Source organism: Ranitomeya variabilis, chromosome 3 (assembly GCF_051348905.1).
Source record: "Ranitomeya variabilis isolate aRanVar5 chromosome 3, aRanVar5.hap1, whole genome shotgun sequence".
Classification (NCBI taxonomy): Eukaryota; Metazoa; Chordata; class Amphibia; order Anura; family Dendrobatidae; genus Ranitomeya; species Ranitomeya variabilis.
In genome coordinates this window covers 759,316,306-759,342,965 of record NC_135234.1, presented here as the reverse complement: position 1 = coordinate 759,342,965, position 26,660 = coordinate 759,316,306, and the positions used below count along the sequence as shown (strand labels likewise).

The 26,660-nt window shown below is 46.8% G+C and overlaps 1 protein-coding gene across 3 annotated transcripts; it reads left to right on the top strand.

The window, feature by feature from the left end:
- The first annotated feature begins 14 nt into the window (after positions 1-14).
- AAMDC (adipogenesis associated Mth938 domain containing) lies at positions 15-26,539 on the top strand. Of its 3 annotated transcripts, none has more exons than XM_077298691.1 (4): positions 15-408; positions 4,039-4,174; positions 25,556-25,651; positions 26,100-26,539. In XM_077298691.1, the coding sequence occupies exons 2-4, from the start codon at positions 4,049-4,051 to the stop codon at positions 26,238-26,240; spliced, it is 363 nt and encodes a 120-aa protein (XP_077154806.1). In that variant the 5' UTR covers positions 15-408; positions 4,039-4,048; the 3' UTR covers positions 26,241-26,539. The 3 variants fall into 3 exon arrangements, with proteins under 3 accessions (XP_077154806.1, XP_077154808.1, XP_077154807.1); XM_077298693.1 differs by lacking the exon at positions 15-408 and adding an exon at positions 533-567; XM_077298692.1 differs by lacking the exon at positions 15-408 and adding an exon at positions 565-586 and having other exon boundaries at positions 26,100-26,389.
- The last annotated feature ends 121 nt before the right edge of the window (positions 26,540-26,660 follow it).

Below are 26,660 nucleotides of genomic sequence, written 5' to 3'. Positions count from 1 at the left end.
GCCCCTTCCTCTCTATGGCCACGCCCCCATCTGAGGAGAGCGCTCACTACAACAAAGGGACGCGCGTTCTTCTTTTTTTTTCCTTTTCGAAATCAACTTTATTGCCTCTTCCACAACGTCAGTAAACGGACTATCCCCGTGCATTAGGCGGAAAGGAGCGAGTCACAGCCCGTGCATGGTGTGGGGTCTCGGCGCCGCGATATCAGCGCGATCCGCAGCAGTTTCCTCCGCGCACTGAGGAGAACGCGACTCTCGTGTCACATTTGAAGCGCGCGTCCCTCCCGCCTCCAAGCTGGTACGGCCGGGGGCGGAGCTCCGAGCCTGCCAACCAATGGGAAGGCACTGGCCGGGGTATAAATAGCAGTGTCTGAGGGAGAAGTGTCACATCAGTCGTCACGCTGTGGTGCGGTGAGTGGGGAGCAAGTGTGTTGTGAAGCCGGGCCGCAGCGGCTGCTTATGGCCCTCACTCCTCTGTGCGGTTTTCACGTTGTTTTTGCTTCAGCTCAAAGTTTTTGTTTTTATCCTAGAACGTTCTAGTGTGTTGCTGTGGAGGCTAAGCCGTTATTGGTACGCAGCACCCTGCGGGGTAATGGAACCCATGACTTTCCTCAGCTATCGGGGGGTTGTGTGTGGTGCTGGATGGTGGGGAAGGAGGCTGGCGTGGACTGCAGGGGAAGGTGGCAGGAGGCTGGCGTGGACTGCGGGGGGAAGGTGGCAGGGGGCTGGCGTGGACTGCGGGGGGGAAGGTGGCTGGCGTGGACTGGGGGGGGAAGGTGGCTGGCGTGGACTGCGGGGGGGGAAGGTGGCTGGCGTGGACTGGGGGGGGGGAAGGTGGCTGGCGTGGACTGGGGGGGGGGGGAAGGTGGCTGGCGTGGACTGGGGGGGGGAAGGTGGCTGGCGTGGACTGGGGGGGGGAAAGGTGGCTGGCGTGGACTGGGGGGGGGAAGGTGGCTGGCGCGGACTGGGGGGGGGAAGGTGGACTGCGGGGGGGGGAAGGTGGCTGGCGTGGACTGCGGGGGGGGGGGAAGGAAGGTGGCTGGCGTGGACTGGGGGGGGGGAAGGTGGCTGGCGTGGACTGGGGGGGGAAGGTGGCTGGCGTGGACTGGGGGGGGGAAGGTGGCTGGCGTGGACTGGGGGGGAAGGTGGCTGGCGTGGACTGGGGGGGGAAGGTGGCTGGCGTGGACTGGGGGGGGGGGAAGGTGGCTGGCGCGGACTGCGGGGGGGGGGAAGGTGGCTGGCGCGGACTGCGGGGGGGGGGAAGGTGGCTGGCGCGGACTGCGGGGGGGGGAAGGTGGCTGGCGCGGACTGCGGGGGGGGGGGGAAGGTGGCTGGCGCGGACTGCGGGGGGGGGGGGAAGGTGGCTGGCGCGGACTGCGGGGGGGGGGAAGGTGGCTGGCGCGGACTGCGGGGGGGGGGAAGGTGGCTGGCGCGGACTGCGGGGGGGGGAAGGTGGCTGGCGCGGACTGCGGGGGGGGGGGAAGGTGGCTGGCGCGGACTGCGGGGGGGGGGGGAAGGTGGCTGGCGCGGACTGCGGGGGGGGGGGGAAGGTGGCTGGCGTGGACTGCGGGGGGGGGGGAAGGTGGCTGGCGTGGACTGCGGGGGGGGGGAAGGTGGCTGGCGTGGACTGCGGGGGGGGGGGGAAGGAAGGTGGCTGGCGTGGACTGCGGGGGGGGGGAAGGAAGGTGGCTGGCGTGGACTGCGGGGGAGGGGGAAGGGTGGCGATTCCTGAATGGGAGGGGGAGGATTGGACAGTGGTGCTGCTGACTCCTCAGTTGCAGGATCACTGCCGTCCGTGTTCTCGCACATCTATGGTTTAATTTTTGAGACAAGGATATGCTGCTGGCAGATTCACTGTGCTGACCCTTGACCCCTGCTAATACCACTTACCATGGTGCACATGAGCCTTCGCCCTGGGTCACAGTACAATACTCCTCCTCAGCCTTCTCGGTGACCCTGTGACTATACCCTGCGGGCCGATGAGCTGCTGCCGGGATCTGTACTGTGGTTTCCATAAACTGCTATTCTGTTTCCTGAGTATGGCCAGTTATTAGCTGCTATACTATGTCGTGCCTCTAGGGGCAGCGTGGTGCCTGTGATCCAGCGCTGTGGGGGTTTCACTTCCCACTGTATAGGGGAGGACAGCAGGGCGCCATTACCACAAATTGTCATCAGCTGCTGCTTATCTTCCCAAAAGAGGCAACTTTCTATCTTCTTACAATACAAAAAACCTTTTCAAACAATACTGGTCTGTCAGATGCCAGGTTTTGTGTTGATTTTTTTACAGAACACTGTAATGGCGTCTGTGAGGTTTAGATCAGTTTCCAGTCTCCCGGCTATGGATGTGAATAGACCTGGCCCGCTCCGCTGCTCTGCCCGGGGGCCGCTATTTATGGGTGTCTGGTTGATGCTTCATCATTCAATGTTTGCAGACTTCCCAGCATCTTCAGTTTTCTTCCTTTATTCATTAAAGGGAACCTGTGACCTAAGCTCACCGGCATCAGGGGCTTATCTACAGCATTCTGTAATGCATTCTGTAATGTTGTAGATAAGCCCCCGATGTATCCAGAAAGATGAGAAAAAGAGGTTACATTATACTCACCCAGGGGTGGTCCCGCTGCAGTCCGGTCCGATGGGAGGCCCCGGACCGGACCACGATGCCTATCTTACGATGACGTCCTCTTCTTGTCTTCACGCTCCGGCGCTGGCGTACTTTGTCTTGTTGAGGGCAAAGTACTGCAGTGCGCAGGCGTCGGACCTCTCTCAATTAATGACCGGCCCGGGGTGCTAACTTTCCCTAACATGTAATAAATGTGGAAAACATTATACATCAGAACATTAATGGTAATACACCATATAGTGTAGCAGTATCACATTAAATGAACATATTAAAGGCATAAATCATATCAGGATCACACCCCTTACACTATCACTATAGAAAGTTACAAGACTTTCAATTTTTAGGCTATGTGCACACGTTCAGGATTTTTCACGGGTTTGTTTTCCACGAGAAAAACGCTTAAACGCATACATAAGCATCCCATCACTTTTAATGCATTCTGCAATTTTTGTGCACATGATGCGTTTTTTTCCGCGAAAAAAGCGCATTGCGGTAAAAACGCAGCATGTTCATTAATTTTGCGGATTTTTCGCGTTTTTCCCGCTATTTAATGCATTGGGAAGCTCCGGGGGATAAAACGAGCAAAAAAAATGCGTCAAAAACGCATGCGGATTTCCTGCAGAAAAAGTCCGGTTTTGTTCAGGAAAATTCTGCAGCAAATCCTGACTGCACACATAGCCTTAATGTACTTTGTATGGAGCCCTCACCTCCTGTCTTGTTACATTGTATCTGACTCCTGGACGATTGTGCAAAACTCTCAGCTGTCAGAAGTCTTGTTACTGTTTACCGACCGCAAGCAGCAATCTTGAAAGCTAAGAAGCATTCTAAAGGTACCTTCACACTCAGCAACTTTACAACGACAAAGATCCGTGACGTTGCAGCGTCCTGGATAGCGATCTCGTTGTGTTTGACACGCAGCAGCGATCTGGATCCCGCTGTGATATCGCTGGTCGGAGCTAGAAGTCCAGAACTTTATTAGGTTGTCGTGTTTGACAGCAAAAGCAACAACGCCAGCAATGTTAAACATGGAGCTAACGACCTGTGAGAACGATAAATGAGTCGCCGTTACGTCACAGGATCGCTCCTGCATCATTCTGGAGCTGCTGTGTTTGACGTCTCGACAGCGACCTAAACAGCGACGCTGCAGCGATCGGCTCGTTGTCTATATCGCTGCAGCGTCGCTGAGTGTGACGGTACCTTAAGTGCAAGGTTTATTAGAAAGTTGCCGAACTGCTGAATGTGTGGCGCCTACTGCAGTGGATTCCCACATCTTGTACAGCAATGCCCATGAGGTTTAGTTGCAGATGATTGGAGTGGTTGTTCTATTTGGTGAATCTTATGGGAGTCTTGGTGCAGCGCAGGATCTGTGATCTCCTCTTCTTCCATCTCTTCTCTAATCCTTTGTGTTCCTTTTTGTACAGATCAGTCAGGATGTCTTCTCCAGAAATCTCCAAGATCTCCTGGGGCAGCATGAATGTTTCAGGTCAGGTCTATAAAGACTGCAAGGTGTGGCCCGGAGGAAGCCGAACCTGGGACTGGAGAGAAACCGGGACTAATGTAAGAAGTGTTTACACCATGGAGGCAGGGCAGACAGTGGTCAGGGCTGTATTTGCCACTAGGCACTTGAGGGCACATGCCTAGGGCGGGGACGATGTGGGGGGCGGCACCTGAGCAAGTTAAAAAAAAAATATTTTTTTTTTTTTTTTTTGAAAGTTCGGGGTCGCCCCACCCACCTCAGTCCCGGCTGCTGCGGGGGGAGGGGGTCTCGGGCGCAGGGCCGCCATCAGGGCATTACAGCCCTGACTACTGTATGGGGCAGAAATGGGTGCTGTACATTTAAGCAGCAGCAGGCCCAAGTGCTTCATGGTCCTGACGCCTGTCATGTGACACGCTGCACGCTCTTCTTAATGTAGGAGCACTGGAGCTCAGCAGACTGCAGAGAAGCAGGTCATGTTTGTGGGAGAAGATACTGAAGTCGGCGGTGAGGAGGCGGGCAGTGTGTGAGGACTCAGAGGAAGCTGCAGAGAGGAGTGAGGCTGGAGAGGAGAGGCGGTGCGAGGCTGGAGAGGAGAGGCGGTGCGAGGCTGGTCTCATGTAGTATATAAGGGGCTGTGGGGGGGTTTAAAGATATATAGGGGGTGTCAGCATACTTAATTCTGCTCAATATTAAGTGATACAATTAATATTGAGTAGAATTATTTTCATGCTATTGGTTCGGCCTCCACAACAGTCATGGTCTTTCATCTGGCCCTCGGGGAAAATAAATTGCCCACCCCTGATCTAGAGACATGGAGGGAGAAGCCCACAGACGATAGCAACAGATTAGTCCGTTCTCTCACTAAATTACCCATCCAGCTCTTCACACTGTTCTCTGTGAAACGTCCGAGCATTGCAGAGATAAACGTCCCTGTTTGCAGTCTGAGTGATGCTGCCCGTGGTTTTGGTAGTATGAATCGACTGACAGGTTCCCCTTAAAAATCTGTCAGCCAAACCGTGCAACCGTGGCAGAATCAACTGACCATGTACAGTGTATGAGATCCACCAGATTCTCACATGACAACTAATGGAAAGGTTTGCTAAGGCGGCTTTCACATCAGCAATTTTCTCCGTTCGCGGCAGATACTGCAGTTTTTCCGCATCTGTCGCGTAACATATCACGGGCCGGCAACTCTGCGTTCGGCCTCATTCATTTCCTATGGGACTTGCAGACATGTGCGGCATTTGAGGTGAGACAAAAAAAACACTGCTAGCAGCATTTTTTTTTTTCCTGCTGCTGCAAGTACCGCATTTGTCGGATCACAGCAAAACCGCAAGTCCCATAGGGCATGAATGAGGCCGAACACAGTGTTGCCATAAGTGATCCGGCAGTTTTTCCGCATCCGTAACGGATCTGCCGCAAATGTCAAAAATCGCTGATGTGAAAGTAGCCTAAGTCACTGCCGACAGTGTCTGCATTAGTCATACTCGCCAATGGGGGAGGCAGCACGAAAAGTGCCTAGGGCAGCAGAAACTCTAAATACGGCCCTGACAGTGGTATAGGGTCTGCGGACTAAGAGCAAACTGCACCTGTTTACTGTGGCATCGTCTTAGCAGTTAGTCGCCACTAGAGGGAGCTCACTGTATACAGATCCCATTGTGTCCAATCAGGTTTCAGACAAACTGGGGCCCCAATACTCACATATTGCCCCATCGCAAGGAAACACTTGGTTGTACTTGCATGCTCTGAGTTCAGGCCATTAAACGAGCGTGATCTATAATATTGAGTTGGATTGGCGCTTGTTTACACAGGATGACAAATGGTGGGGGACAGAACACTCAATAGGAGATCACTCTGTCCCCATATAGTATCAGGATATCGGCAGCACATCTGCACTTTACTCCTGGCGATGTGCTAACGAGAACAATCCAATCACTCCATGAATAGGAAGCATTCTACTCAATCTTTGGGCGATGTTTACACCTATGAACTCTCGTCTGTGCTGCCAGGATTTATAAATGCACATGCTACATACAGTGGTTTTGTGTTACACACGTATATAGATAGTGCAGGCACATGCATAGTGAGACAATGGAATACTTACCAGTCCCCTCTTCAGTTCTTCTAAACCCTCGCAGAGTAGAAGACCCGTGGTGACATCAGTCACAAGACCATGATGTCACCAAAGGTCCTGAACCAGTCTGTGCCTCAGAAATTAGATTGATAATACAGAGCCATCTATCTAATTTTTGCTGTGGGGTCTTGGACAACTGGCCAGTCGGCTCAAAACCAAACGCTGCCATGTGTCCAGTAGGAGTTCTATACATGGGCTCCCCCTGGTGGTGACTGCAGGCGGTGGCATTCTCTGCTCTAGTACAGTCGCCTGGTGCAGAATTACTAATCTAATGATAATAAATGGTGGAATGTCATGGTGTGTTTTTTTTTTTTTTTTTTTTCCATGAGAAAGTCCTATCTTTTGCATATGTCCCTGAATTATTTTGTAGGGGGGAAAAAAACAAAATGAGGAATGCATAAAACGTTACTTTTATTTATAAACTTTAACCCCCTTCACAACTTTGGATGTATGGATACGTCATGGCAGGTTTTTTTTTCGTACACAGGAGCGTGCATGATTGCCGCCGGGTGATTAGCTGATATCACATCTTACATCCAGAACTTGGTGCCTGTGCCGCTCCCGGCAGTTTAACCCCCTAAATGCTGCCGTCTATATCGATCACAGTATTTAGAAAGCAGGGGGAAGGAACCCCCTCAGCCCACTGATCGGCGCCCCTGTGACATCATCTCGCGGGGTGCCAGATCATTGCTATGGTGACCCGATTTTGACTTTAAGACATCCAGGGTCACCAGGCTCTAGCAAGTTAGGTAGATCATGCACTGTGCTTTGATCTAACTTGTCAGTGCAGCACTGACAGATGCAATGCTCCTGTGGTCGGACTGCTGAAAGTGAAAATAACACAAAGAGCAAGAAGGCTCAGAGTATAATCCTGAAATATTAATTTTATTAAAATTCAAATAAATAAAAAAAAAACGGACTACTACGCAAAGTTAGGGGAGCACGGAGGCTGATAAACTAAAGTGCATAGTGCAGCATCATAAACAACTCAACCTTAGAAAGCTGCAAGAAATCTACCTGAAATGAGTAATAGTACAGAACAATGGAGTCCACAGAAGTGCTCAGATTAACCAAGCTGCTATCACCTAACACATGATGGCTGGTTTAAACCAGGCACAATAGTGGGCGGCAGTGAGGGTCTAAGTGGAGACAATTGGAACCATAGAAGGAAAGATCATGTCAAGTGCTCTGAAAGATGAGGTACTTACAATCAATGGTGTCAGTCAGAATGCTCCCCTGTCGCCCCAACGCACGTTTTGTCAGAACTTCTGACTGGGGAGCTGTTATGATCTGGTGGCCTAAGAGCAGCATGAGACGTACTCTGGAGAAGGTGGTACCTGTACTGACCGCAGACCCTGAACTTAACACCACAACTAGAAGTAGCCGTGGAATGTACCTATCACTCCCTAGATATCTCGACACAGCCGGAGGACTAATTACCCCTAGAGATAGAAAAGGGAAAACTATCTTGCCTCAGAGAAAATTCTCAAAGGATAGACAGCCCCCCACAAATATTGACTGTGAGAGGAGAGGGAAAAAACATACACAGACTGAAATCAGAATTTAGCAAAGGAGGCCACTTCTAGCTAAACAGAAAGGATAGGACAGAGTACTATGCGGTCAGTATTAAAACATTAGAAAATCTCCACCACAGAAAATACAAAAACTCCACAGCTAACTAAAGATATGGAGGGTATATCTGCATCTCCAGAGATACCAGCTTGGCTAAACAAATCCTTATACAGACCAAGCTGGACAAGACAAAACATGGAAAAGAACTGAACAATAAGGCCACAGCATGTGGACAGCAAAAATCAAGGCCAGAACTTATCTTTGTTGAAATTAACAGCAAAGCAGAAGAGACCAGGCAGGGATGTGAATCCTCCAGGAACAATGGACAACTGGCACTGACTAAAGGGTCAAGCAAGGCTAAATAGCCCAGTCAGGATTGCAAAAACTTGACACACCTGATGAATGCTGCGATCCAGAGACAGCAGCACTACCACTTATAACCACCGGAGGGAGCCCAAGAGCAGAATTCACAACAGTACCCCCCCCCCTTGCGGAGGGGTCACCGAACCCTCACCAGAGCCCCGAGGCTGATCCGGACGAGCCAAATGAAAGGCATGAACCAAATCCTCAGCATGGACATCGGAGGCAACAACCCAAGAATTATCCTCCTGGCCATAACCCTTCCATTTGACAAGATACTGAAGCTTCCGCCTCGAAAAACGAGAATCCAAAATCTTCTCAATTACATACTCCAACTCCCCATCAATCAACACCGGGGCAGGAGGATCAACAGAGGGAACAACGGGCACCACATATTTCCGCAACAAAGATCTATGAAAAACATTATGGATGGAAAAAGAGGCCGGAAGGGCCAAACGAAAAGACACCGGATTGATAATCTCAGGAATCCTATAAGGACCAATAAACCGAGGCTTAAACTTAGGGGAAGAAACCTTCATAGGGACATGACGGGAAGACAACCAGACCAAATCCCCAACCCGAAGCCGGGAACCAACACAGCGACGATGGTTAGCAAAACGCTGAGCCCCCTCCTGAGACAACACCAAATTGTCAACAACATGAGCCCAAATCTGCTACAACCTGTCAACCACAGAATCCACCCCAGGACAATCAGAAGGCTCAACCTGCCCCGAAGAAAAACAAGGATGAAAACCAGAGTTACAAAAGAAGGGTGAAACCAAGGTAGCAGAACTAGCCCAATTATTAAGGGCAAACTCGGCCAATAGCAAGAAAGCCACCCAATCATCCTGATCAGCAGACACAAAGCATCTCAAATAAGTTTCCAAAGTCTGATTAGTTCGCTCGGTTTGGCCATTTGTCTGAGGATGAAACGCGGAAGAAAAAGACAAATCAATGCCCAGCCTAGCACAAAAGGCCCGCCAAAACCTAGAAACAAACTGGGAACCTCTATCGGACACAATATTCTCCGGAATGCCATGCAAACGAACCACATCTTGAAAAAACAACGGAACCAAATCAGAAGAGGAAGGCAATTTAGGCAAAGGTACCAAATGAACCATCTTAGAAAACCGGTCACAAACCACCCAGATGACCGACATCCTCTGGGAAACCGGAAGATCCGAAATAAAATCCATAGAAATATGCGTCCAAGGCCTCACAGGGACCGGCAAAAGCAACCCACTAGCGCGGGAACAGCAAGGCTTGGCCCGCGCACAAGTCCCACAGGACTGCACAAAAGAACGCACATCCCGTGACAAAGAAGGCCACCAAAAGGACCTACCAACCAATTCTCTGGTACCAAAAATACCAGGATGACTGGCCAACAAAGAACAATGAACCTCCGAAATCACTTTACTAGTCCATCTGTCAGGAACAAACAGTTTCCCCACTGGACAGCGGTCAGGTCTATCAGCCTGAAATTCCTGAAGAACCCGTCGTAAATCAGGGGAGATGGCAGAAAGAATCACCCCTTCCTTCAGAATACCGACCGGCTCAAGGACCCCAGGAGAATCAGGCAAAAAGCTCCTAGAGAGGGCATCAGCCTTAACATTCTTAGAACCCAGAAGATAAGAGACCACATAATCAAAACGGGAGAAAAACAGGGACCATCGGGCCTGTCTAGGATTCAGCCGTTTGGCAGATTCGAGGTAAATCAGATTCTTATGATCGGTCAAGACCACAATACGGTGCTTGGCCCCCTCAAGCCAATGTCGCCACTCCTCAAATGCCCACTTCATAGCCAACAACTCACGATTGCCGACATCATAATTGCGTTTCGCAGGCGAAAACTTTCGAGAAAAGAAGGCACACGGTTTCATCAAGGAACCATCAGAATTCCTCTGAGACAAAACGGCCCCTGCCCCAATCTCAGAAGCGTCAACCTCAACCTGAAATGGAAGGGAGACATCCGGCTGATGCAACACAGGGGCAGAAGTAAATCGGCGTTTAAGCTCCTGAAAGGCAGAAACAGCTGCAGAGGGCCAATTCGTCACATCAGCGCCTTTCTTCGTCAAATTGGTCAGGGGTTTAACCACACTGGAGAAGTTGGCAATGAAACAGTGATAAAAATTAGCAAAGCCCAAAAATTTCTGAAGGCTCTTCACGGATGTGGGCTGGATCCAGTCATGAATGGCCTGAACCTTAACCGGATCCATTTCTATAGATGAGGGAGAAAAAAATGAAGCCCAAAAAAGAAATCTTCTGTACTCCAAAGAGGCACTTAGACCCCTTCACAAACAAGGCATTATCACGAAGGATCTGAAATACCATCCTGACTTGTTTCTCATGAGACTCCCAATCATCTGAAAAAATCAAAATATCATCCAAATATACAATCATGAATTTATCAAGATAATTCCGAAATATATCATGCATGAAGGACTGAAACACAGATGGGGCATTAGAGAGTCCGAATGGCATCACAAGGTATTCAAAATTGCCCTCGGGCGTATTAAACGCAGTTTTCCATTCGTCACCCTGCTTAATACGAACAAGATTATATGCCCCTCGAAGGTCAATCTTAGTAAACCAACTAGCCCCCTTAATCCTGGCAAACAAATCAGAAAGCAAAGAGTATTGGAATTTGACCGTGATCTTATTCAAGAGGCGATAATCAATACAGGGTCTCAAGGAACCATCCTTCTTGGCAACAAGAAAAAAACCTGCTCCCAATGGTGAAGAAGATGGCCGAATATGCCCCTTCTCCAAAGACTCCTTAACATAACTCCGGATGGCGGCATGTTCTGGCACAGACAGGTTGAAAAGTCGGCCCTTAGGGAACTTACAGCCTGGAATCAAGTCAATAGCACAATCACAGTCCCTATGCGGTGGAAGGGAAATGGACTTGGGCTCATCGAAAACATCCTGGAAATCTGACAAACTCAGAAATTTCAGAAGAGGAGGAGGAGGAAATTGACATCAGAGGAACGTCATCATGAACCCCCTGACAACCCCAACTAGTCACAGACATAGATTTCCAATCTAATACCGGATTATGCACCTGTAACCATGGGAAACCCAGCACAATAGCATCATGCAAATTATGCAACACCAGAAAACGACAATCTTCCTGATGGGCTGGCGCCATGCACATGGTCAGCTGTGTCCAAAACTGAGGTTTATTTTTAGCCAATGGTGTAGCATCAATACCCCTCAAAGGGATAGGACTCTGCAAAGGCTGTAAGGGAAAACCACAACGTCTGGCAAATTCTAAGTCCATTAAGTTTAGAGCGGCGCCTGAATCCACAAATGCCATGACAGAAAATGACGATAATGAGCAGATCAGGGTCACAGATAACAGAAATTTAGGTTGTACAGTACTGATGGTAACAGAACTAGCAATTCTCTTGGTACGCTTAGGGCAATCAGAAATAACATGAGCAGAATCGCCGCAGTAAAAACACAACCTATTCTGACGTCTGAATCCTTGTCGTTCAGCTCTAGACACAATCCTATCACACTGCATAGGCTCAGGACTCCGCTCGGAAGACAACGCCATAGTGTGCACAACTCTGCGCTCGCGCAAGTACCGATCAATCTAAATGGCCAGAGACCTAGAATCACTCAGACCAGCAGGCGTGGGGAGCCCCACCATAACATCTTTAACGGATTCAGAAAGACCCTTTCTGAAAATTGCCGCCAAGGCATCCTCATTCCATTTAGTTAGTACAGACCATTTTCTAAATTTCTGGCAATATGATTCTGCCGCTTCTTGACCCTGAGACAGGGCCAACAAGGTCTTCTCAGCATGATCCACTGAATTAGGTTCATCATACAATAACCCTAGCACTTGAAAAAAGGTGTCTACATTAAGCAACGCCGGATTCCCAGGTACCAGGGCAAATGCCCAATCCTGGAGGTCACCACGCAGCAGAGATATAACAATTTTAACCTGCTGGATGGGATCACCAGAGGAACGGGGTTTCAGAGCAAAAAACAGTTTACAGTTATTTTTAAAGCTCAAAAATTTGGACCTGTCCCCAAGAAACAAATCAGGAGTTGGAATTCTAGGCTCTAAAACCGGAGACTGAACGATATAATCGGAAATACCCTGTACTCTAGCAGCAAGTTGATCCACACGAGAAGCCAATCCCTGAACATCCATACCAGCGCCGAACTCCTGAGCCACTCAGAGGTAAAGAGGGGAAAGAAAAAAAACACAACAGACTACAGAAAAAAATATGGCTCAGCACTTTCCTTCCCTTCTTCTGAGATGCGGTTAACTCATTGTTGGCCAGTTGTACTGTTATGATCTGGTGGCCTAAGAGCAGCATGAGACGTACTCTGGAGAAGGTGGTACCTGTACTGACCGCAGACCCTGAACTTAACACTGCAACTAGAAGTAGCCGTGGAATGTAACTTTCACTCCCTAGACATCTCGACACAGCCGGAGGACTAATTACCCCTAGAGATAGAAAAGGGAAAAGTATCTTGCCTCAGAGAAAATTCTCAAAGGATAGACAGCCCCCCACAAATATTGACTGTGAGAGGAGAGGGAAAAAACATACACAGACTGAAATCAGAATTTAGCAAAGGAGGCAACTTCTAGCTAAATAGAAAGGATAGGACAGAGTACTATGCGGTCAGTATTAAAACACTAGAAATATCCACCACAGAAAATACAAAATCTCCACAGCTAACTAAAGATATGGAGGGTATATCTGCATCTCCAGAGATACCAGCTTGGCTAAACAAATCCTTATACAGACCAAGCTGGACAAGACAAAACATGGAAAAGAACTGAACAATAAGGCCACAGCATGTGGACAGCAAAAATCAAGGCCAGAACTTATCTTTGTTGAAATGAACAGCAAAGCAGGAGAGAGCAGGCAGGGATGTGAATACTCCAGGAACAATGGACAACTGGCACTGACTAAAGGGTCAAGCAAGGCTAAATAGCCCAGTCAGGATTGCAAAAACTTGACACACCTGATGAATGCTGCGATCCAGAGACAGCAGCACTACCACTTATAACCACCGGAGGGAGCCCAAGAGCAGAATTCACAACAGGGAGCATTCTGATTGACACCATTGCGTGTAAGTACCTTATCTTTCAAAGCAATTCTGACTTTGCATTTATGACATGGTGTCCTTTTCACTGACTGTCTCCACTTAGAGACACTCAAATGGGGTACTGTTGTACATGGGAGAAATTGCACAACAAATTTTGGGGTCCATTTCCTACTGCACCCTCAAACCATTCCATCAAAGTCTGCGTTCCAAGGCATCATTCCTTCCTTTCCAAGCCCTGCTGTGCACCAAAACAGTAGGCCCCCCCCCCCCCCCCTCCAAAAAATAATGCTATAACTTGGGTGAATGTCCTAATCCCCTTAGTCTGGAGTTTAAACTGAGTGCTATATTCTGCCGTCTCCCTCCCCCATGGAGCGGCGGTGCTATAATCTGCCGTTACCTTCCCCCATGGAGCTGCAGTGCTATATTCTGCAGTCACCCCCCCCCCCCCCCCATTGGAGCGGCGGTGCTATATTCTGCCTTCACACCCCCCCCTTCATGGAGTGGCAGTGCTATATTCTGCCGTCGCCTTCCCCCATGGAGCTGCGGTGCTATATTCTGCCGTCACCCCAACTCCCCCCCAATGGATTGGCGGTGCTATAATATGCCATCACCGTCCACCATGGAGCGGTGGTGCTATATTCTTTTATTTATTGTGTTTTGGCGCTTTTATACAATAAAAAACTTTTATAGAATAAAGCAATGCAAAACCAATTTTTTTGAGGGCTATGAATTTTTTTTTTTTCTTTCCCCCATGACTGCACATGGAGAGAGGGATCCGCCCTCAGGGACAGGAAACCTACAGGTCAAAAAGGCGATACCTCTCTCCCACATCAGTTGGTTTCCTGTCCCTGATGGGGAACCTACAGCACGTACCTTAGGAATCTTCGTGGGGGGGCGATCCAGTACGGTTTCAGGCAGTGGAGCTCCCTGCCTCGGCTGGGTCGGTAGCATTTTTCTTTCCCCTGAAGCACCAAGGACCTTGAGGGTGAGTGGGGAGAGGCAGTGAAGGAGAAACAAGTCTGCCTCCCCCGAGGGAAGGAGGAATATCTTCCCCATAATGGCGGCGGTCACTTGGAAGGGGTCTCCCATAGCAGCATGAGGGTGGCGGTGGCCACTGCATTTATGCGGCACAGCTCCTCAGCCATACCGCAAAGCGTGAGGTGGCGGCGGCCTCGGTATGCATGCGCCGTGGGGCCTCTGTACAAACCCGCAGCTATGCGGGGCAGCAAAGGACACCGACATTCGTGCACGCACATTCCCCTAGAGAAACAAGAGGCGCAGGGCACTGCTGGGAATTGCAGTGCGCATGCGCGAAAACGTCTTTCGGACGGCTCGGTGCATCACGGGAGTGATTGCGCTGCGTTTTCTGGCAGGGAAAAGGTATTTAACCTCCTGAAGGGGAATAGGGATGTCTGCAGTCGCAATGAGTGACCATGAACCGCAAGTTGTGCAGGAGGCAGTGCAGCAGTCTCCTGAACAGATACAGACGCAGTGGCAGAAGCGCCAGCATCCACAGCGCCAGCGTAAAGGGGATACCTCTACCCAGCAGCAGTCGCTCGGGGTCGCAGCGCAGCCGAAGCTCCACTAAAGCGACACGGCCGGAAGTGGATCCAGTTGTGGAGATTACCCTTAGGCCTGAGACGGTATCTCTTTCTACAGGAGGGTGAGTGATCTCTGTGAAAGTCCGCTTGTCAATGTGGGGGTTGCCGTTTTTTTTTTTCTTTTTTTCGAAGATGCCCTTAAAGGGGTTAAGACCTTAAAGAAAAAACATAGGTCTAGGCATAGATCCCCAGAATCTAGTACAAGTGAGTCAGTGAGTGAATTGTCTGACTCTAGTAGTTCGTCATCCTCCCAGTATTCTTCATCATCAGAAGGGGGGCACAGCTGCTTCCCTATTGAAGAGACGCCCTTGTAAAAGCTGTAAGGACAACTATGGGGCTGGTAGACGAACGTCCTAAAAAAAAAAAAAAACAGCTCAGGATTATAATGTTCAGTGGTCTAGAACCAAAAAAACGGAGAGCGTTCCCGATAAATGAGAAAATCCACTCCCTAATTAAAAGAGAATGGAAAAAGCCAGATAAGAAGGTTCTCCTAACACCTAACAGAAAATATTCCTTTGAAGATCCGGCCTGCTCCCTATGGAGTAAGGCGCCAAAGTTGGACGTGGCTATATCAAAGGCCTGTAAAAAAAGTTGCCCTGCCCTTCGAAGACATGGGCACCCTGAAGGACTCGATGGATAAAAAAGCAGAAACTTTTTTTTTTTAAAGAGCTCCTTGGAAGCGGCAGGGGGAGGATTAAAACCGGCCATAGCAGCCACGTGTACTGCCCGCGCCCTAATGGTGTGGTTGGATCACTTGGATTCCCAACTAAAAGAGAGAGTCTCAAGAGAAACAATTCAAAAATCAGTTTCTGTAATGAAAGGAGCAGCAGCTTTCCTCGCGGACGCATCAGTGGATTCCGCTAGGTTAGCGGCCAGGTCATCCTCCTTCTCAAACGCTGCAAGACACGCCCTATGGCTAAAGTGCTGGCCCGGAGACTTGCGTCTAAAACTAAGTTGTGCTCAATTCCATGTGAAGGGGAGTTCTTATTCGGTTCAACCTTAGATGACATCTTGGATAAAGCAGGGGACAAGAAAAAATCCTTTCCTGGGTTTCCCAGTCAATCATACAGACGACCTTTTCGGAACAGAAGATTTATGCGAAGAAGGCCGCCAAAAGGGAACAAAGATGGATGGGAGTTGCGTTGGATGGGAAACAATCACCCATCTCTTAGGGCCTGGATTTAGTGAACTCAATTGTACCTTATGAGTGTACGTTACAGGGTGGATAAAAATCAATGTTTTTTTAAAAAAATCAAAAAAATCGGATTTTTTTGATTTAAATCGGATTTTTTTCAATAAACTGCTTTTTGAGGAAAATATTTTACCATCCAAAGGTTCTTCCATCATGAGATAAAGCTGAGTTGTTTAACTCAGTAGAATAAAGGCTGTATATGTGTAACATTCACAATGCCATGCTCTTCCAGAGGTTTCTGTAGGATGCTGACTATCCAACAAGTTTGGGCATGTCAACTGAATGGAAAAAGAAACTAAACCAAAAGTGAAACCAAGCTAGAAGTGTGGAATTAAAGGGGCAGTATGAACAAAATGTGGAGGCTATTAATAGTTTATACAATTAAGACATGCTGCTTTTAAACACCTACCTATTGCCATATAGTAAAACAAAAAAGATTTTTACTTACTTTGGGGTCCCCCCCTCACCCTGGCGTTAGATCGTTGCCCCTAGTTTCGTCCGTGTAACTATGGGCGCACATGCGCACTGCTCTCACTTCTCATTTTAATCGTGATTTATATTAAAAAAAACCTTTTGATTTAAATCGTGATTTAAATCATGATTTAAATCGGCGTGATTTAAATCAATCCACCCTGGTACGTTATACCAGAATAGGGGCTGTATGGGGACGTTTGGAAAGATCTGGGATATATGGAACTCATCATACCTCACCATGTCGTCATGTGACGGATAACCTAGTTTCACTAGAATAAATGGTAGAATTTTACATTGGTTCACACCTTGTTCCAACATTTAAATACTATCAAAATGGAATTGATTTTGGAAGTAAAACCGTTTTATTACAGGTCCTTTTTAGATGTACCGCATTATCTTAAGTTTTATGAGACCAGGTCTATGTACTAAGATATGTACTGATAAGACTTGGGGCATACATTTGTACTGGCTTGGTTGTAAGCAACATGTATGTCTTAGTGTTCTGTTTTGTTTTTTTTTTGTTTAGTAAACATTAAAAAAAAAAAAAAAATGGATGGGAGGATAAACTAAATAAGTACAAAGGCTTTATGTTCAATAAGGCTCACCCCCACCCCCCCTCCGCCCATCGATAACAAAAAGCCACAATGAGGGTGTTCCCCGGGTCGGAGAGAGATTGACCTTCTTTCTCCCGGCCTGGGAAGAAATATCCACAAGTTCTTGGATACTGAGCATCATAAGAGGAGGTCTACAATTGAAATTCCGTACCTTTCCAAACAATTCTTTCATGATAACGCCCAAAAAACCATCTTGAAGTCGGCTCTTCAAGAAGAAATCTTGAATCTAATAGAGGAAGGGGTATTACAAGAAGTCCCCTACCAGGAGAAAGGCGAAGGCTTCTACTCCCCTCTCTTTCTTCGCAGAAAGCCAGATGGATCGTACAGGGCGATCATAAACCGAAAAAGACTAAACAAGTTCCTGGAGGTCCAGCATTTCAAAATGGAAACAATAAAATCTTGTGTAAAGATGCTTTTTCCTTCATGTTTCATGACTGTATTAGACTTAAGAGACGCATACTACCATGTGCCCATTCACAGAGACCACCGGAAATACCACAGAGTAGCGGTGGCAATCCAGGGGGAGGTAAAACATTTCCAATTCAGGGCTTTCCCCTTCGGGTTAGCCATTGCACCAAGAGTACTTACAAAGATAATGTTAGAAGTAATGACCCACATAAGGGAACAAAACATCCTAATAGTCCCATATCTGGACGATCTCTTGGTAATTTGTGTCTCCTCCCACCACTGCAAACAGTTGGATACGGTCATGAGATCTCTAACGAGTCTAGGATGGATGCTGAATATACCCAAATCCAGAGTTGTACCAAGTCAGGTACAGGAGTACTTGGGGATAATCCTAGACTAGATCAAACAGAAATGCTACATTCCACAGGGGAAGATCCAAAAAATGACACAGATGGAGTTAAAAATGACAGATTGCCCGGTCCCTACTCTGAGAAAGGCAATGTCCCTGCTGGGATCTATGACAGCCTGCATCCCGGCAGTGCAGTGGGCACAAAGCCATACCTGGGACCTGCAGTGGGAAATATTAGATGCAGACGTTTCTCTACATGGGAATTTAGACGGGCAATTAAACATCTCGTCAATGACAGTACATTCCTTAGCATGGTGGGCGGACCCAGTCTATTTAACCAAGGGGGTTCCTTGGGTATTACCGGCAGCAAAAACCTTAACCACAAACGTAAGTCGTTGGGGGTGGGGGCACATCTAGGCAATCAGATAGCCCCTGGACTCAAAAACAAAAATTAACCTCGAACATGAAGGAGTTACTGGCAGTAAAACTAGCTCTCGATCACTTTCTAGATTTTCTTCGCTCCCAACATGTAAGGGTCTTCTCGGACAACCAGGTAGTGGTGGCGTATCTAAACCACCAGGGGGGCACCAGATCTCGAGCATTGATGGAGGTAACCCAGTCCATCTTTCGTCTAGCAGAACACAATCTAGGGTCTCTGACATCCCTCCACATAATAGGCTCAGAGAACCGAACTGCGGATTTTCTAAGTCGAACAAGCCTAAAACAAGGGGAGTGGGAATTAAACCAGTCAGTATTCAACCAGATTGTAAAGTCTATTTCGGGTAGACCACAGAGTTTTTGCGAACAGTCGGAATCAGAAAATAGAAACCTTCTGCTCTATCGATCCCCGGTGAAGGCCAGTAGCTCTAGACGCGTTCACAATACCCTGGAATTATCATCTTGCTTATGCTTTCCCACCAATATCCCTCATCCCCTTAGTATTGAGGAAAATACGGGAGGACAAAGCAATGGTAATCGTAGTAGCTCCTTTCTAGCCTCAGAGAATATGGTTCTCTTGGCTGAGAAAGATGTCTGTCGCAGACCCCTGGGTTCTGCCGGACACTACAGATCTTTTATCCCAGGGACCAGTGTACCACCCCGACACAAAAAATGTACACATGGCAGCTTGGCTTTTGAGAGGGAACTGCTAAGCAGTAGGGGTTTGTCATCAAACTTGGTATCCACTCTACTACAGAGTAGAAAATTAGTAACCACTAAAGCATACGGGAAGGTGTGGAAAAAATTCATTTCAGTGTCAGGTTCTGACCCAACTGGAGAAATCCCAGGGATTAGCCACGAGCACCTTGAAAGTACAGGTAGCGGCCTTGGTAGCATTGTACAACCATGATTTAGCCAAAAATCGCTGGATTATGAGAGTCACTAGAGCCTCAAGTAGATCCAGGCCTATCCCTCGCCATACTACTCCTCCCTGGGACCTAAATCTTGTACTAAATCCACTGACTAAAACCCCCTTTGAACCCTTGTCTGAGGTTCCTTTAAAAATCTTATCCCTTAAGACCTCTCTTGTAACCTTAGCTTCTACCCACCGCGTTAGTGATATACAAGCTTTATCGGCGTACCCACCCTTCACTCAAATACTTGAAGATAGAGTAATTCTTAGGACGGACCCAGCTTACCTCCCTAAAGTCTCGTCACAGTTCCATAGGACTCGGGAGATCTCCTTGCCCTCCTTCTGTCCCAGTCCCAAGAATAAAAGGGAAGTACTGCATACTTTAGATGTAAAAAGGTGCCTGGTCCAATATCTAACAGCCAGAAGAGAGTGTAGGAAGGATAGGGCTCTGTTTGTCTGCTTCCAGGGTCCACGAAAGGGACAAAAAGCATCGAAGGCCACACTGGCAAGATGGATAAGAGACGCCATCTCCCTATCCTACTCATCCGTGTTGTTCTGAGGGTCTCAGGGAAGCATGCAGGGAGCCCCCTCCCTGCGCAATGCTTCCCTATGCCACCGGAACGCTGCGGTCATGTTTGATCGCAGTGTTCCGGGGGTTAATGTGCCGGGGGCGGTCTGTGACATAATGCCGGATGTCAGCTGTGATAATGCTGATCGCATATGACGTATTATCCTGTTGATGGTCATATGGGCCCAGGTCGCCTCGACGGGATAGTACGTCGGATGTCAGAAAGGGGTTAAGCCATCTATTCAAGTGAATTGCCCTATAATAATCCTGGATATCAGGGAGTCTGCTGCCTCCTTTTGTATTTTCGTTGGGATAGGATTTTATGCTCTAGCCTTGGTGGTTTTTTTTTTTTTTTATAGTTCCATATGTATTGAGACAGTACCTGCTTAATTGAAGGAAGGTTGGAGATCTATAGTAAATGATTTTGGGAAGAATATATGATTTAACGACGTTCTTTCTACCTATTCAAGAGGGTCGTCATAAGCTGTAAGGAGGGATCTTCTTTTCTCTATCAGAGGTAGAAAATTCCTTTGGTACAAGAAATCAGGATTGTTAGTGATATGCATTTTATGAAGTTACTAGCTGTACTACCCGGCTTCGCCTGGGTTAATGACTGCTGTTAGCAAAATAGAATGTGTTAACAAAAATTTATTCTGCACACAAAAACCACAAAACAAATAGATAGAAATGTAATTATTAAAAGGCAAAAACTAAGCTAATAGAAGAATTTCACAACATATATTAGCTTTGTTATACTGAGAATGTCTTTGTTGCCTATATTAACCAATCAGAGCTCAGGTTAATTAACTGTAGCAAAATAGAAGCTGAGCTGTGATTGGTTGCTATTGGCAGCCTGATAAATCCCCAGCCAACAGGAAGCCCTCCCCCCTGGCAGTATATATTAGCTCACACATACACATAATAGACAGGCCATGTGACTGACAGCTGCCGGATTCCTATATGGTACATTTGTTGCTCTTGTAGTTTGTCTGCTTATTAATCAGATTTTTATTTTTGAAGGATAATACCAGACTTGTGTGTGTTTCAGGGCGAGTTTCATGTATCAAGTTGTGTGTGTTGAGTTGCGTGTGGCGACATGCATGTAGCGACTTTTGTGAGATGAGTTGAGTGGCGACATGCGTGTAGCAACATTTTGTGTGTCGAGTTGCATGTGACAGGTTAGTGTAGCAAGTTGTGTGCAGCAAGATTTTTGCATGGCGAGTTTTGCGCGTGGCGAGTTTTATGTGTGGTGCATTTTGAGTATGTGCAAGTTTTGTGTGAGGCAACTTTTGCATGTGGTGCAATTTTTCTGTGTGTGCAAGTTTTGAATGAGGTGAGTTTTCTATGAGGTGAGTTTTGCATATGGCAAGTTTTGCATGTAGCGAGTTTTGCGCGTGGCGAGTTTTGAGTGGTGACTTTTGTGTTTCGACTTTTATGTGTTGAAATGTGCGCTGAGGGTCGTATATGTGTTCAAGCACGTGGTAGTGTGTGGCACATTTTGTGTTTGTGTTCATATCCCCGTGTGTGGTGAGTATCCTATGTCGGGGCCCCACCTTAGCAACTGTACGGTATATCCTCTTTGGTGCCATCGCTCTCACTCTTTAAGTCCCCATTGTTCACATCTGGCAGCTGTCAATTTTTCTCCAACACTTTTCCCTTCACTTTTTCCCCATTATGTAGATAGGGGCAAAATTGTTTGGTGAATTGGAAAGCGCGGGGTTAAAATTTCACCTCACAACATAGCCTATGACGCTCTCGGGGTCCAGACGTGTGACTGTGCAAAATTTTGTGGCTGTAGCTGTGACGGTGCAGATGCCAATCCCGGACATACACATACATACGGACATACATACATACATACATACATTCAGCTTTATATATTAGATATACCTGTATGTAATATCCTGTATATAGTATATACCTGTGTGTCATCTCTCCTGTATATAGTATATATCTGTGTGTCATCTCCTCCTGTATATAGTATATACCTGTGTCATCTCTCCTGTATATAGTATATACCTGTGTGTCATCTCCTCCTGTATATACTATATACCTGTAGGTAATCTGCTCCTGTATATAGTATATACCTGTGTGTCATCTCCCCTGTAAATAGTATATACCTGTGTGTCATCTCCTCCTGTATATAGTATATATCTGTATGTCATCTCCTCCTCTATATAGTATATACCTGTGTGTCATCTCCCCTGTATATAGTATATATCTGTGTCATCTCCTCCTCTATATAGTATATACCTGTGTGTCATCTCTCCTGTATATAGTATATATCTGTGTCATCTCCTCCTCTATATAGTATATATCTGTGTCATCTCCTCCTGTATATAGTATATACCTGTATGTAATCTCCTGTAAATAGTATATACCTGTGTGTCATCTCCCCTGTATATAGTATATACCTGTGTCATCTCCTCCTGTATATAGTATATACCTGTGTGTCATCTCTCCTGTATATAGTATATATCTGTTTGTCATCTCCTCTTGTATATAGTATATACCTGTATGTCATCTCCTCCTGTATATATCTGTATGTCATCTCCTCCTGTATATAGTATATATCTGTATGTCATCTCCTCCTGTATTAGACCTCGTTCACACGTTATTTGGTCAGTATTTTTACCTCAGTATTTGTAAGCTAAATTGGCAGCCTGATAAATCCCCAGCCAACAGTAAGCCCCCCCCTGGCAGTATATATTAGCTCACACATACACATAATAGACTGGTCATGTGACTGACAGCTGCCGGATTCCTATATGGTACATTTGTTGCTCTTGTAGTTTTTCAGCTTATTAATCAGATTTTTATTTTTGAAGGATAATATCAGACTTGTGTGTGTTTTAGGGCGAGTTTAGTGTGTCAAGTTGTGTGTGTTGAGTTGCGTGTGGCGACATGCGTGTAGCAACTTTTTGTGTGTCGAGTTGCATGTGACAGGTTAGTGTAGCAAGTTGTGTGCAGCAAGTTTTGCGCATGGCGAGTTTTGCGCGTGGCGAGTTTTATGTGTGGTGCCTTTTGAGTATGTGCAAGTTTTGTGTGAGGCAACTTTTGCATGTGGTGCAACTTTTGTGCATGTGGCAATTTTTCTGCGTGTGCAAGTTTTGCGTGTGGCGAGTTTTCCATGAGGTGAGTTTTGCACGTGTGGCGAGTTTTGCATGTGGAGAGTTTTGCGCGTGGCGAGTTTTGAGCGGCGACTTTTGTGTTTTGACTTTTATGTGGCGAGGTTGGTGTATGTGTGGTGAAATGTGTGCTGAGGGTGGTATATGTGTTCGAGCACGTGGTAGTGTGTGGCGCATTTTGTGTGTGTTCATATCCCCGTGGTGGTGTGCTGATTATCCCATGTCGGGGCCCCACCTTAGCAACTGTACAGTATATACTCTTTGGCGCCATCGCTCTCACTCTTTAAGTCCCCCTTGTTCACATCTGGCAGCTGTTAATTTGCCTCCAACACTTTTCCTTTCACTTTTTCCCCATTATGTAGATAGGGGCAAAATTGTTTGGTGAATTGGAAAGCGCGGGGTTAAAATGTCACCTCACAACATAGCCTATGACGCTCTCGGGGTCCAGACGTGTGACTGTGCAAAATTTTGTGGCTGTAGCTGCGACGGTTCAGATGCCAATCCCGGACGTACATACGTACATCTGTACATACGTACATCTATCTTTATATATTAGATTGGCCAGCTAAAGGGAGTTATTTTCTGTACATAACGTATATCTGGCGCTGCACTAATTGACATTTAACTTCATTTATTCTATTTCAGTATTGTCTAATTCCTTCAATTCCACAGCATGTGTTTTTTTATTATATATTCTTGCCCTCATGTTGTTTTTTTAAATGCCCAATGGAACCTATCCATGTAATTTCATGCATTCTCTGTAATTGCATACGTAACTATATGTAAACATATATACGATAAAAAAAATTTAAATTTCTCAAATCCAAATCTTCTTTACAACACCACGAATGGCCTCATGAGCTAATGACCTAGACGTGAGCGAATATGTTCAGCTCCCTCTTTATTGTGCCAGCTATAGCACTGACCGAAGAAGCTGGTGGGCATCTTGTGGGTCCTGGAATCAGATCGTATAAAGACTTGGAATGTCTGACATGTTATCAGGGTCTCGGCGCTGATTACATCGGGGGCTTCTTCGCTGTCAGGACGGTGATTTGCTGCTGCAGGCACTGCCTCTCTTCACTGGGGAGGTAATGAGCAGCAATGGCCGCTCTGCAATCTATAGAGGAGCGATGGCAGCCACCGCCGATTGCCTCCTGTAGAGCGGAGTCCTCGCACTCCCTACCCTAGACGTAGATCTATAGATTCACACACAACATAGTGGATAACGCTCAGCAATTCATCAGATCAAAGGGGGGATCACAGTGATCAGGGGGATCACAGCGATCAGCTGGGACCTGAGGCTCCGGCCACCTGTCTGCTCTGCTTTATCAGCTCCAAGGCTGAATTCGCACATCCATGGGTCACTGTATGGACCGGTCTCCTGGCCCAGACCCGACAGCCTCATCAATGCCTATGACGGTGTTGTGTTCTGTCCAAGAGACGGTCACACAGCTAAGACTGACACTGTGAATGCTGCCTAAGGACCGGGCCTCAGGTCATAGACACGCTATAAGGCTTCAGTCACATGTTTGTTTGTTTTGTTTTTCCCCTCTCCCTCTCAGGTGTTATTGTAATTGCATGGGGTTTTTTTTTTTTTTTACTTTTTAGTTGCATTTAGGGCATTTTTGGGGGGTATGTCAGACTTCAAATAAAGGCACAGCCAAATACCAGGAAATATCAAATGTATTGATACAGTCCTGTGCGGATTACATAACTTTATTTTTTTTTTTATATATATTTTTTTTAGTTAAAAAAAAAAAAAAATGTACAGCATCAAAAACTCACATCGTGGGAACTTTGCCTAAAATGGAATAACATTTGTTTTTAAGTGTTTATTTTAAAATAAAAAGTTGCCACAAAATTAAAGTCACATTTGGTAATGACTCCTACACCAGCTAGATCATTTAAATGCTACAAAAAAATCCACATTTTCATTTTCTCCTTACAGACTGTAAGATTAGCAAAAAATAACAAAGTTACAGCTCTTCCAATGAAAAGAAATTAAATGATTTTGCTTGTGAGAAATTGGTAAAATAAAACTGCGTGCTTGAACTCTGTGTAATAAATTAAGTGTTTTTGTCCACACTATAACTGCGTGAAATAATGATAAAGTTGTATGTACCCAATAATCGGTACCAATGGAAACCGACATCTCATGCTGCTAAACACCGGTCCTCACAGCGGAAAAATAAAGTTAGATAACTTTTTTTTTTTGTTATTTCTTCTGCAAAAGAAGCAAAAATAGAATAAAGAGGATTTCCCCAAACCGTAGGTACAAATAAACGAAAATTATAATTTCCACTTTCGCCTCCCCACAGTTAGTCACAACAATAAATGGCGCCAATAAAAACTACGGATCATCCTCCAAAATGTAAATCTGATGTCTCTCAATATGGTGAGGCAAAAACAAATCATTTTTTTTGCCCAGAAAATGGAGGGTTAATAACACGAGGCTGCTCCCGTCTTTATAGCATGCTGAGAGTTGTTGTTCCTAACATTTATAGGCCGGGACACGTATGGCTGATTCACTATATGACCGTAGCGTGTGATGTGAGCGGAGGCGGTGATTGTACTGCGCAGCGGTGTATGTCAGCATTATGCCATACAATGAAACCAACCATATGTCCTGTGTGTCAGCACCATCCAGGGGTCCAGCCGGCGGACGTGGACGAGGTGCTGAAGAGGGGAGTGAAGACGCTGGTCATCGGTCGCGGTATGAGCGAAGCTCTGCAGGTGAGATCGTCTTGGAATCTCCACTCCAAGGGGGCAGCGTCAGCCATAGCACAGGGTTCCAAATTTTACTTTTTTATTTTATTTTTTTTAATACCCCTGCTTGCTCTTATTGAATGGAAATCTTCTCCTCGGCAGCTGTGTTTGTGACCTGACCTCAGCCAGTGCCAATCTCTCCCTGCTGGTGTAACGCACCCGTGGCTGTGAGCAGGACCAGGTCACCGTGACATGACAGCTGCGAGATGTGAACAGAGTCCTCCCAATCCCTAATAATTTGGAGGAATCTAGAATTATTATTATCGTTCCTCAACAATCAGCAGTGATCGCTGGGAGAATCCTGCAGGAAGTGTTCAGTTTTTCTACAGCACCTCCGCAGGGAGAAAGAAGCATGACACCTTAAAATAAACCTTCCTGTATCACTGTTTCCGACATTCTCTGTTCTCGTCCTCAGGTCCCGGACTCCACTCTGAATTACATCAAATCTCAAGGCATCGATGTCCTGGTCCTCCAGACGGAGAAGGCCGTGCAGGAGTACAACAGCCTGGCTGCGAAAGGAGCCAAAGTGGGGGGAGTGTTCCACTCCACCTGCTAAATCCACACCGCCAGGACCCCCTCAATGTATGTGCTATATCTACAACCCCAGTCCAGCATGTACACACTACAACTCCCAGCAGACCGCTGCGGTCACAACACATACAGTACAACGCCTCCAGCCTTACATTGATCCCTATGGGAACAGTCAGAGCCTGGTGAACGCTTCATACCGAAGGCTGCAATGCTGCCCCCCCAGTGGTGTGTTCAGTAATAGCACCAGCAGTGACTGCCGCAGCATCACTTGTTTCTCTTGTGCCTTAATTTTCATAAATCATAAAATAAATCTGCCGCACTTAACACTTTAGAATTTGCAGCCGCCTTATTAAAGGGATTGTACAGGATTAGAAAAAAGAAAAATAGCACCATCCCCGTCTACAGGTCGTGTGTGGTACTGCAGCTCTGCACCATTACCAATCTG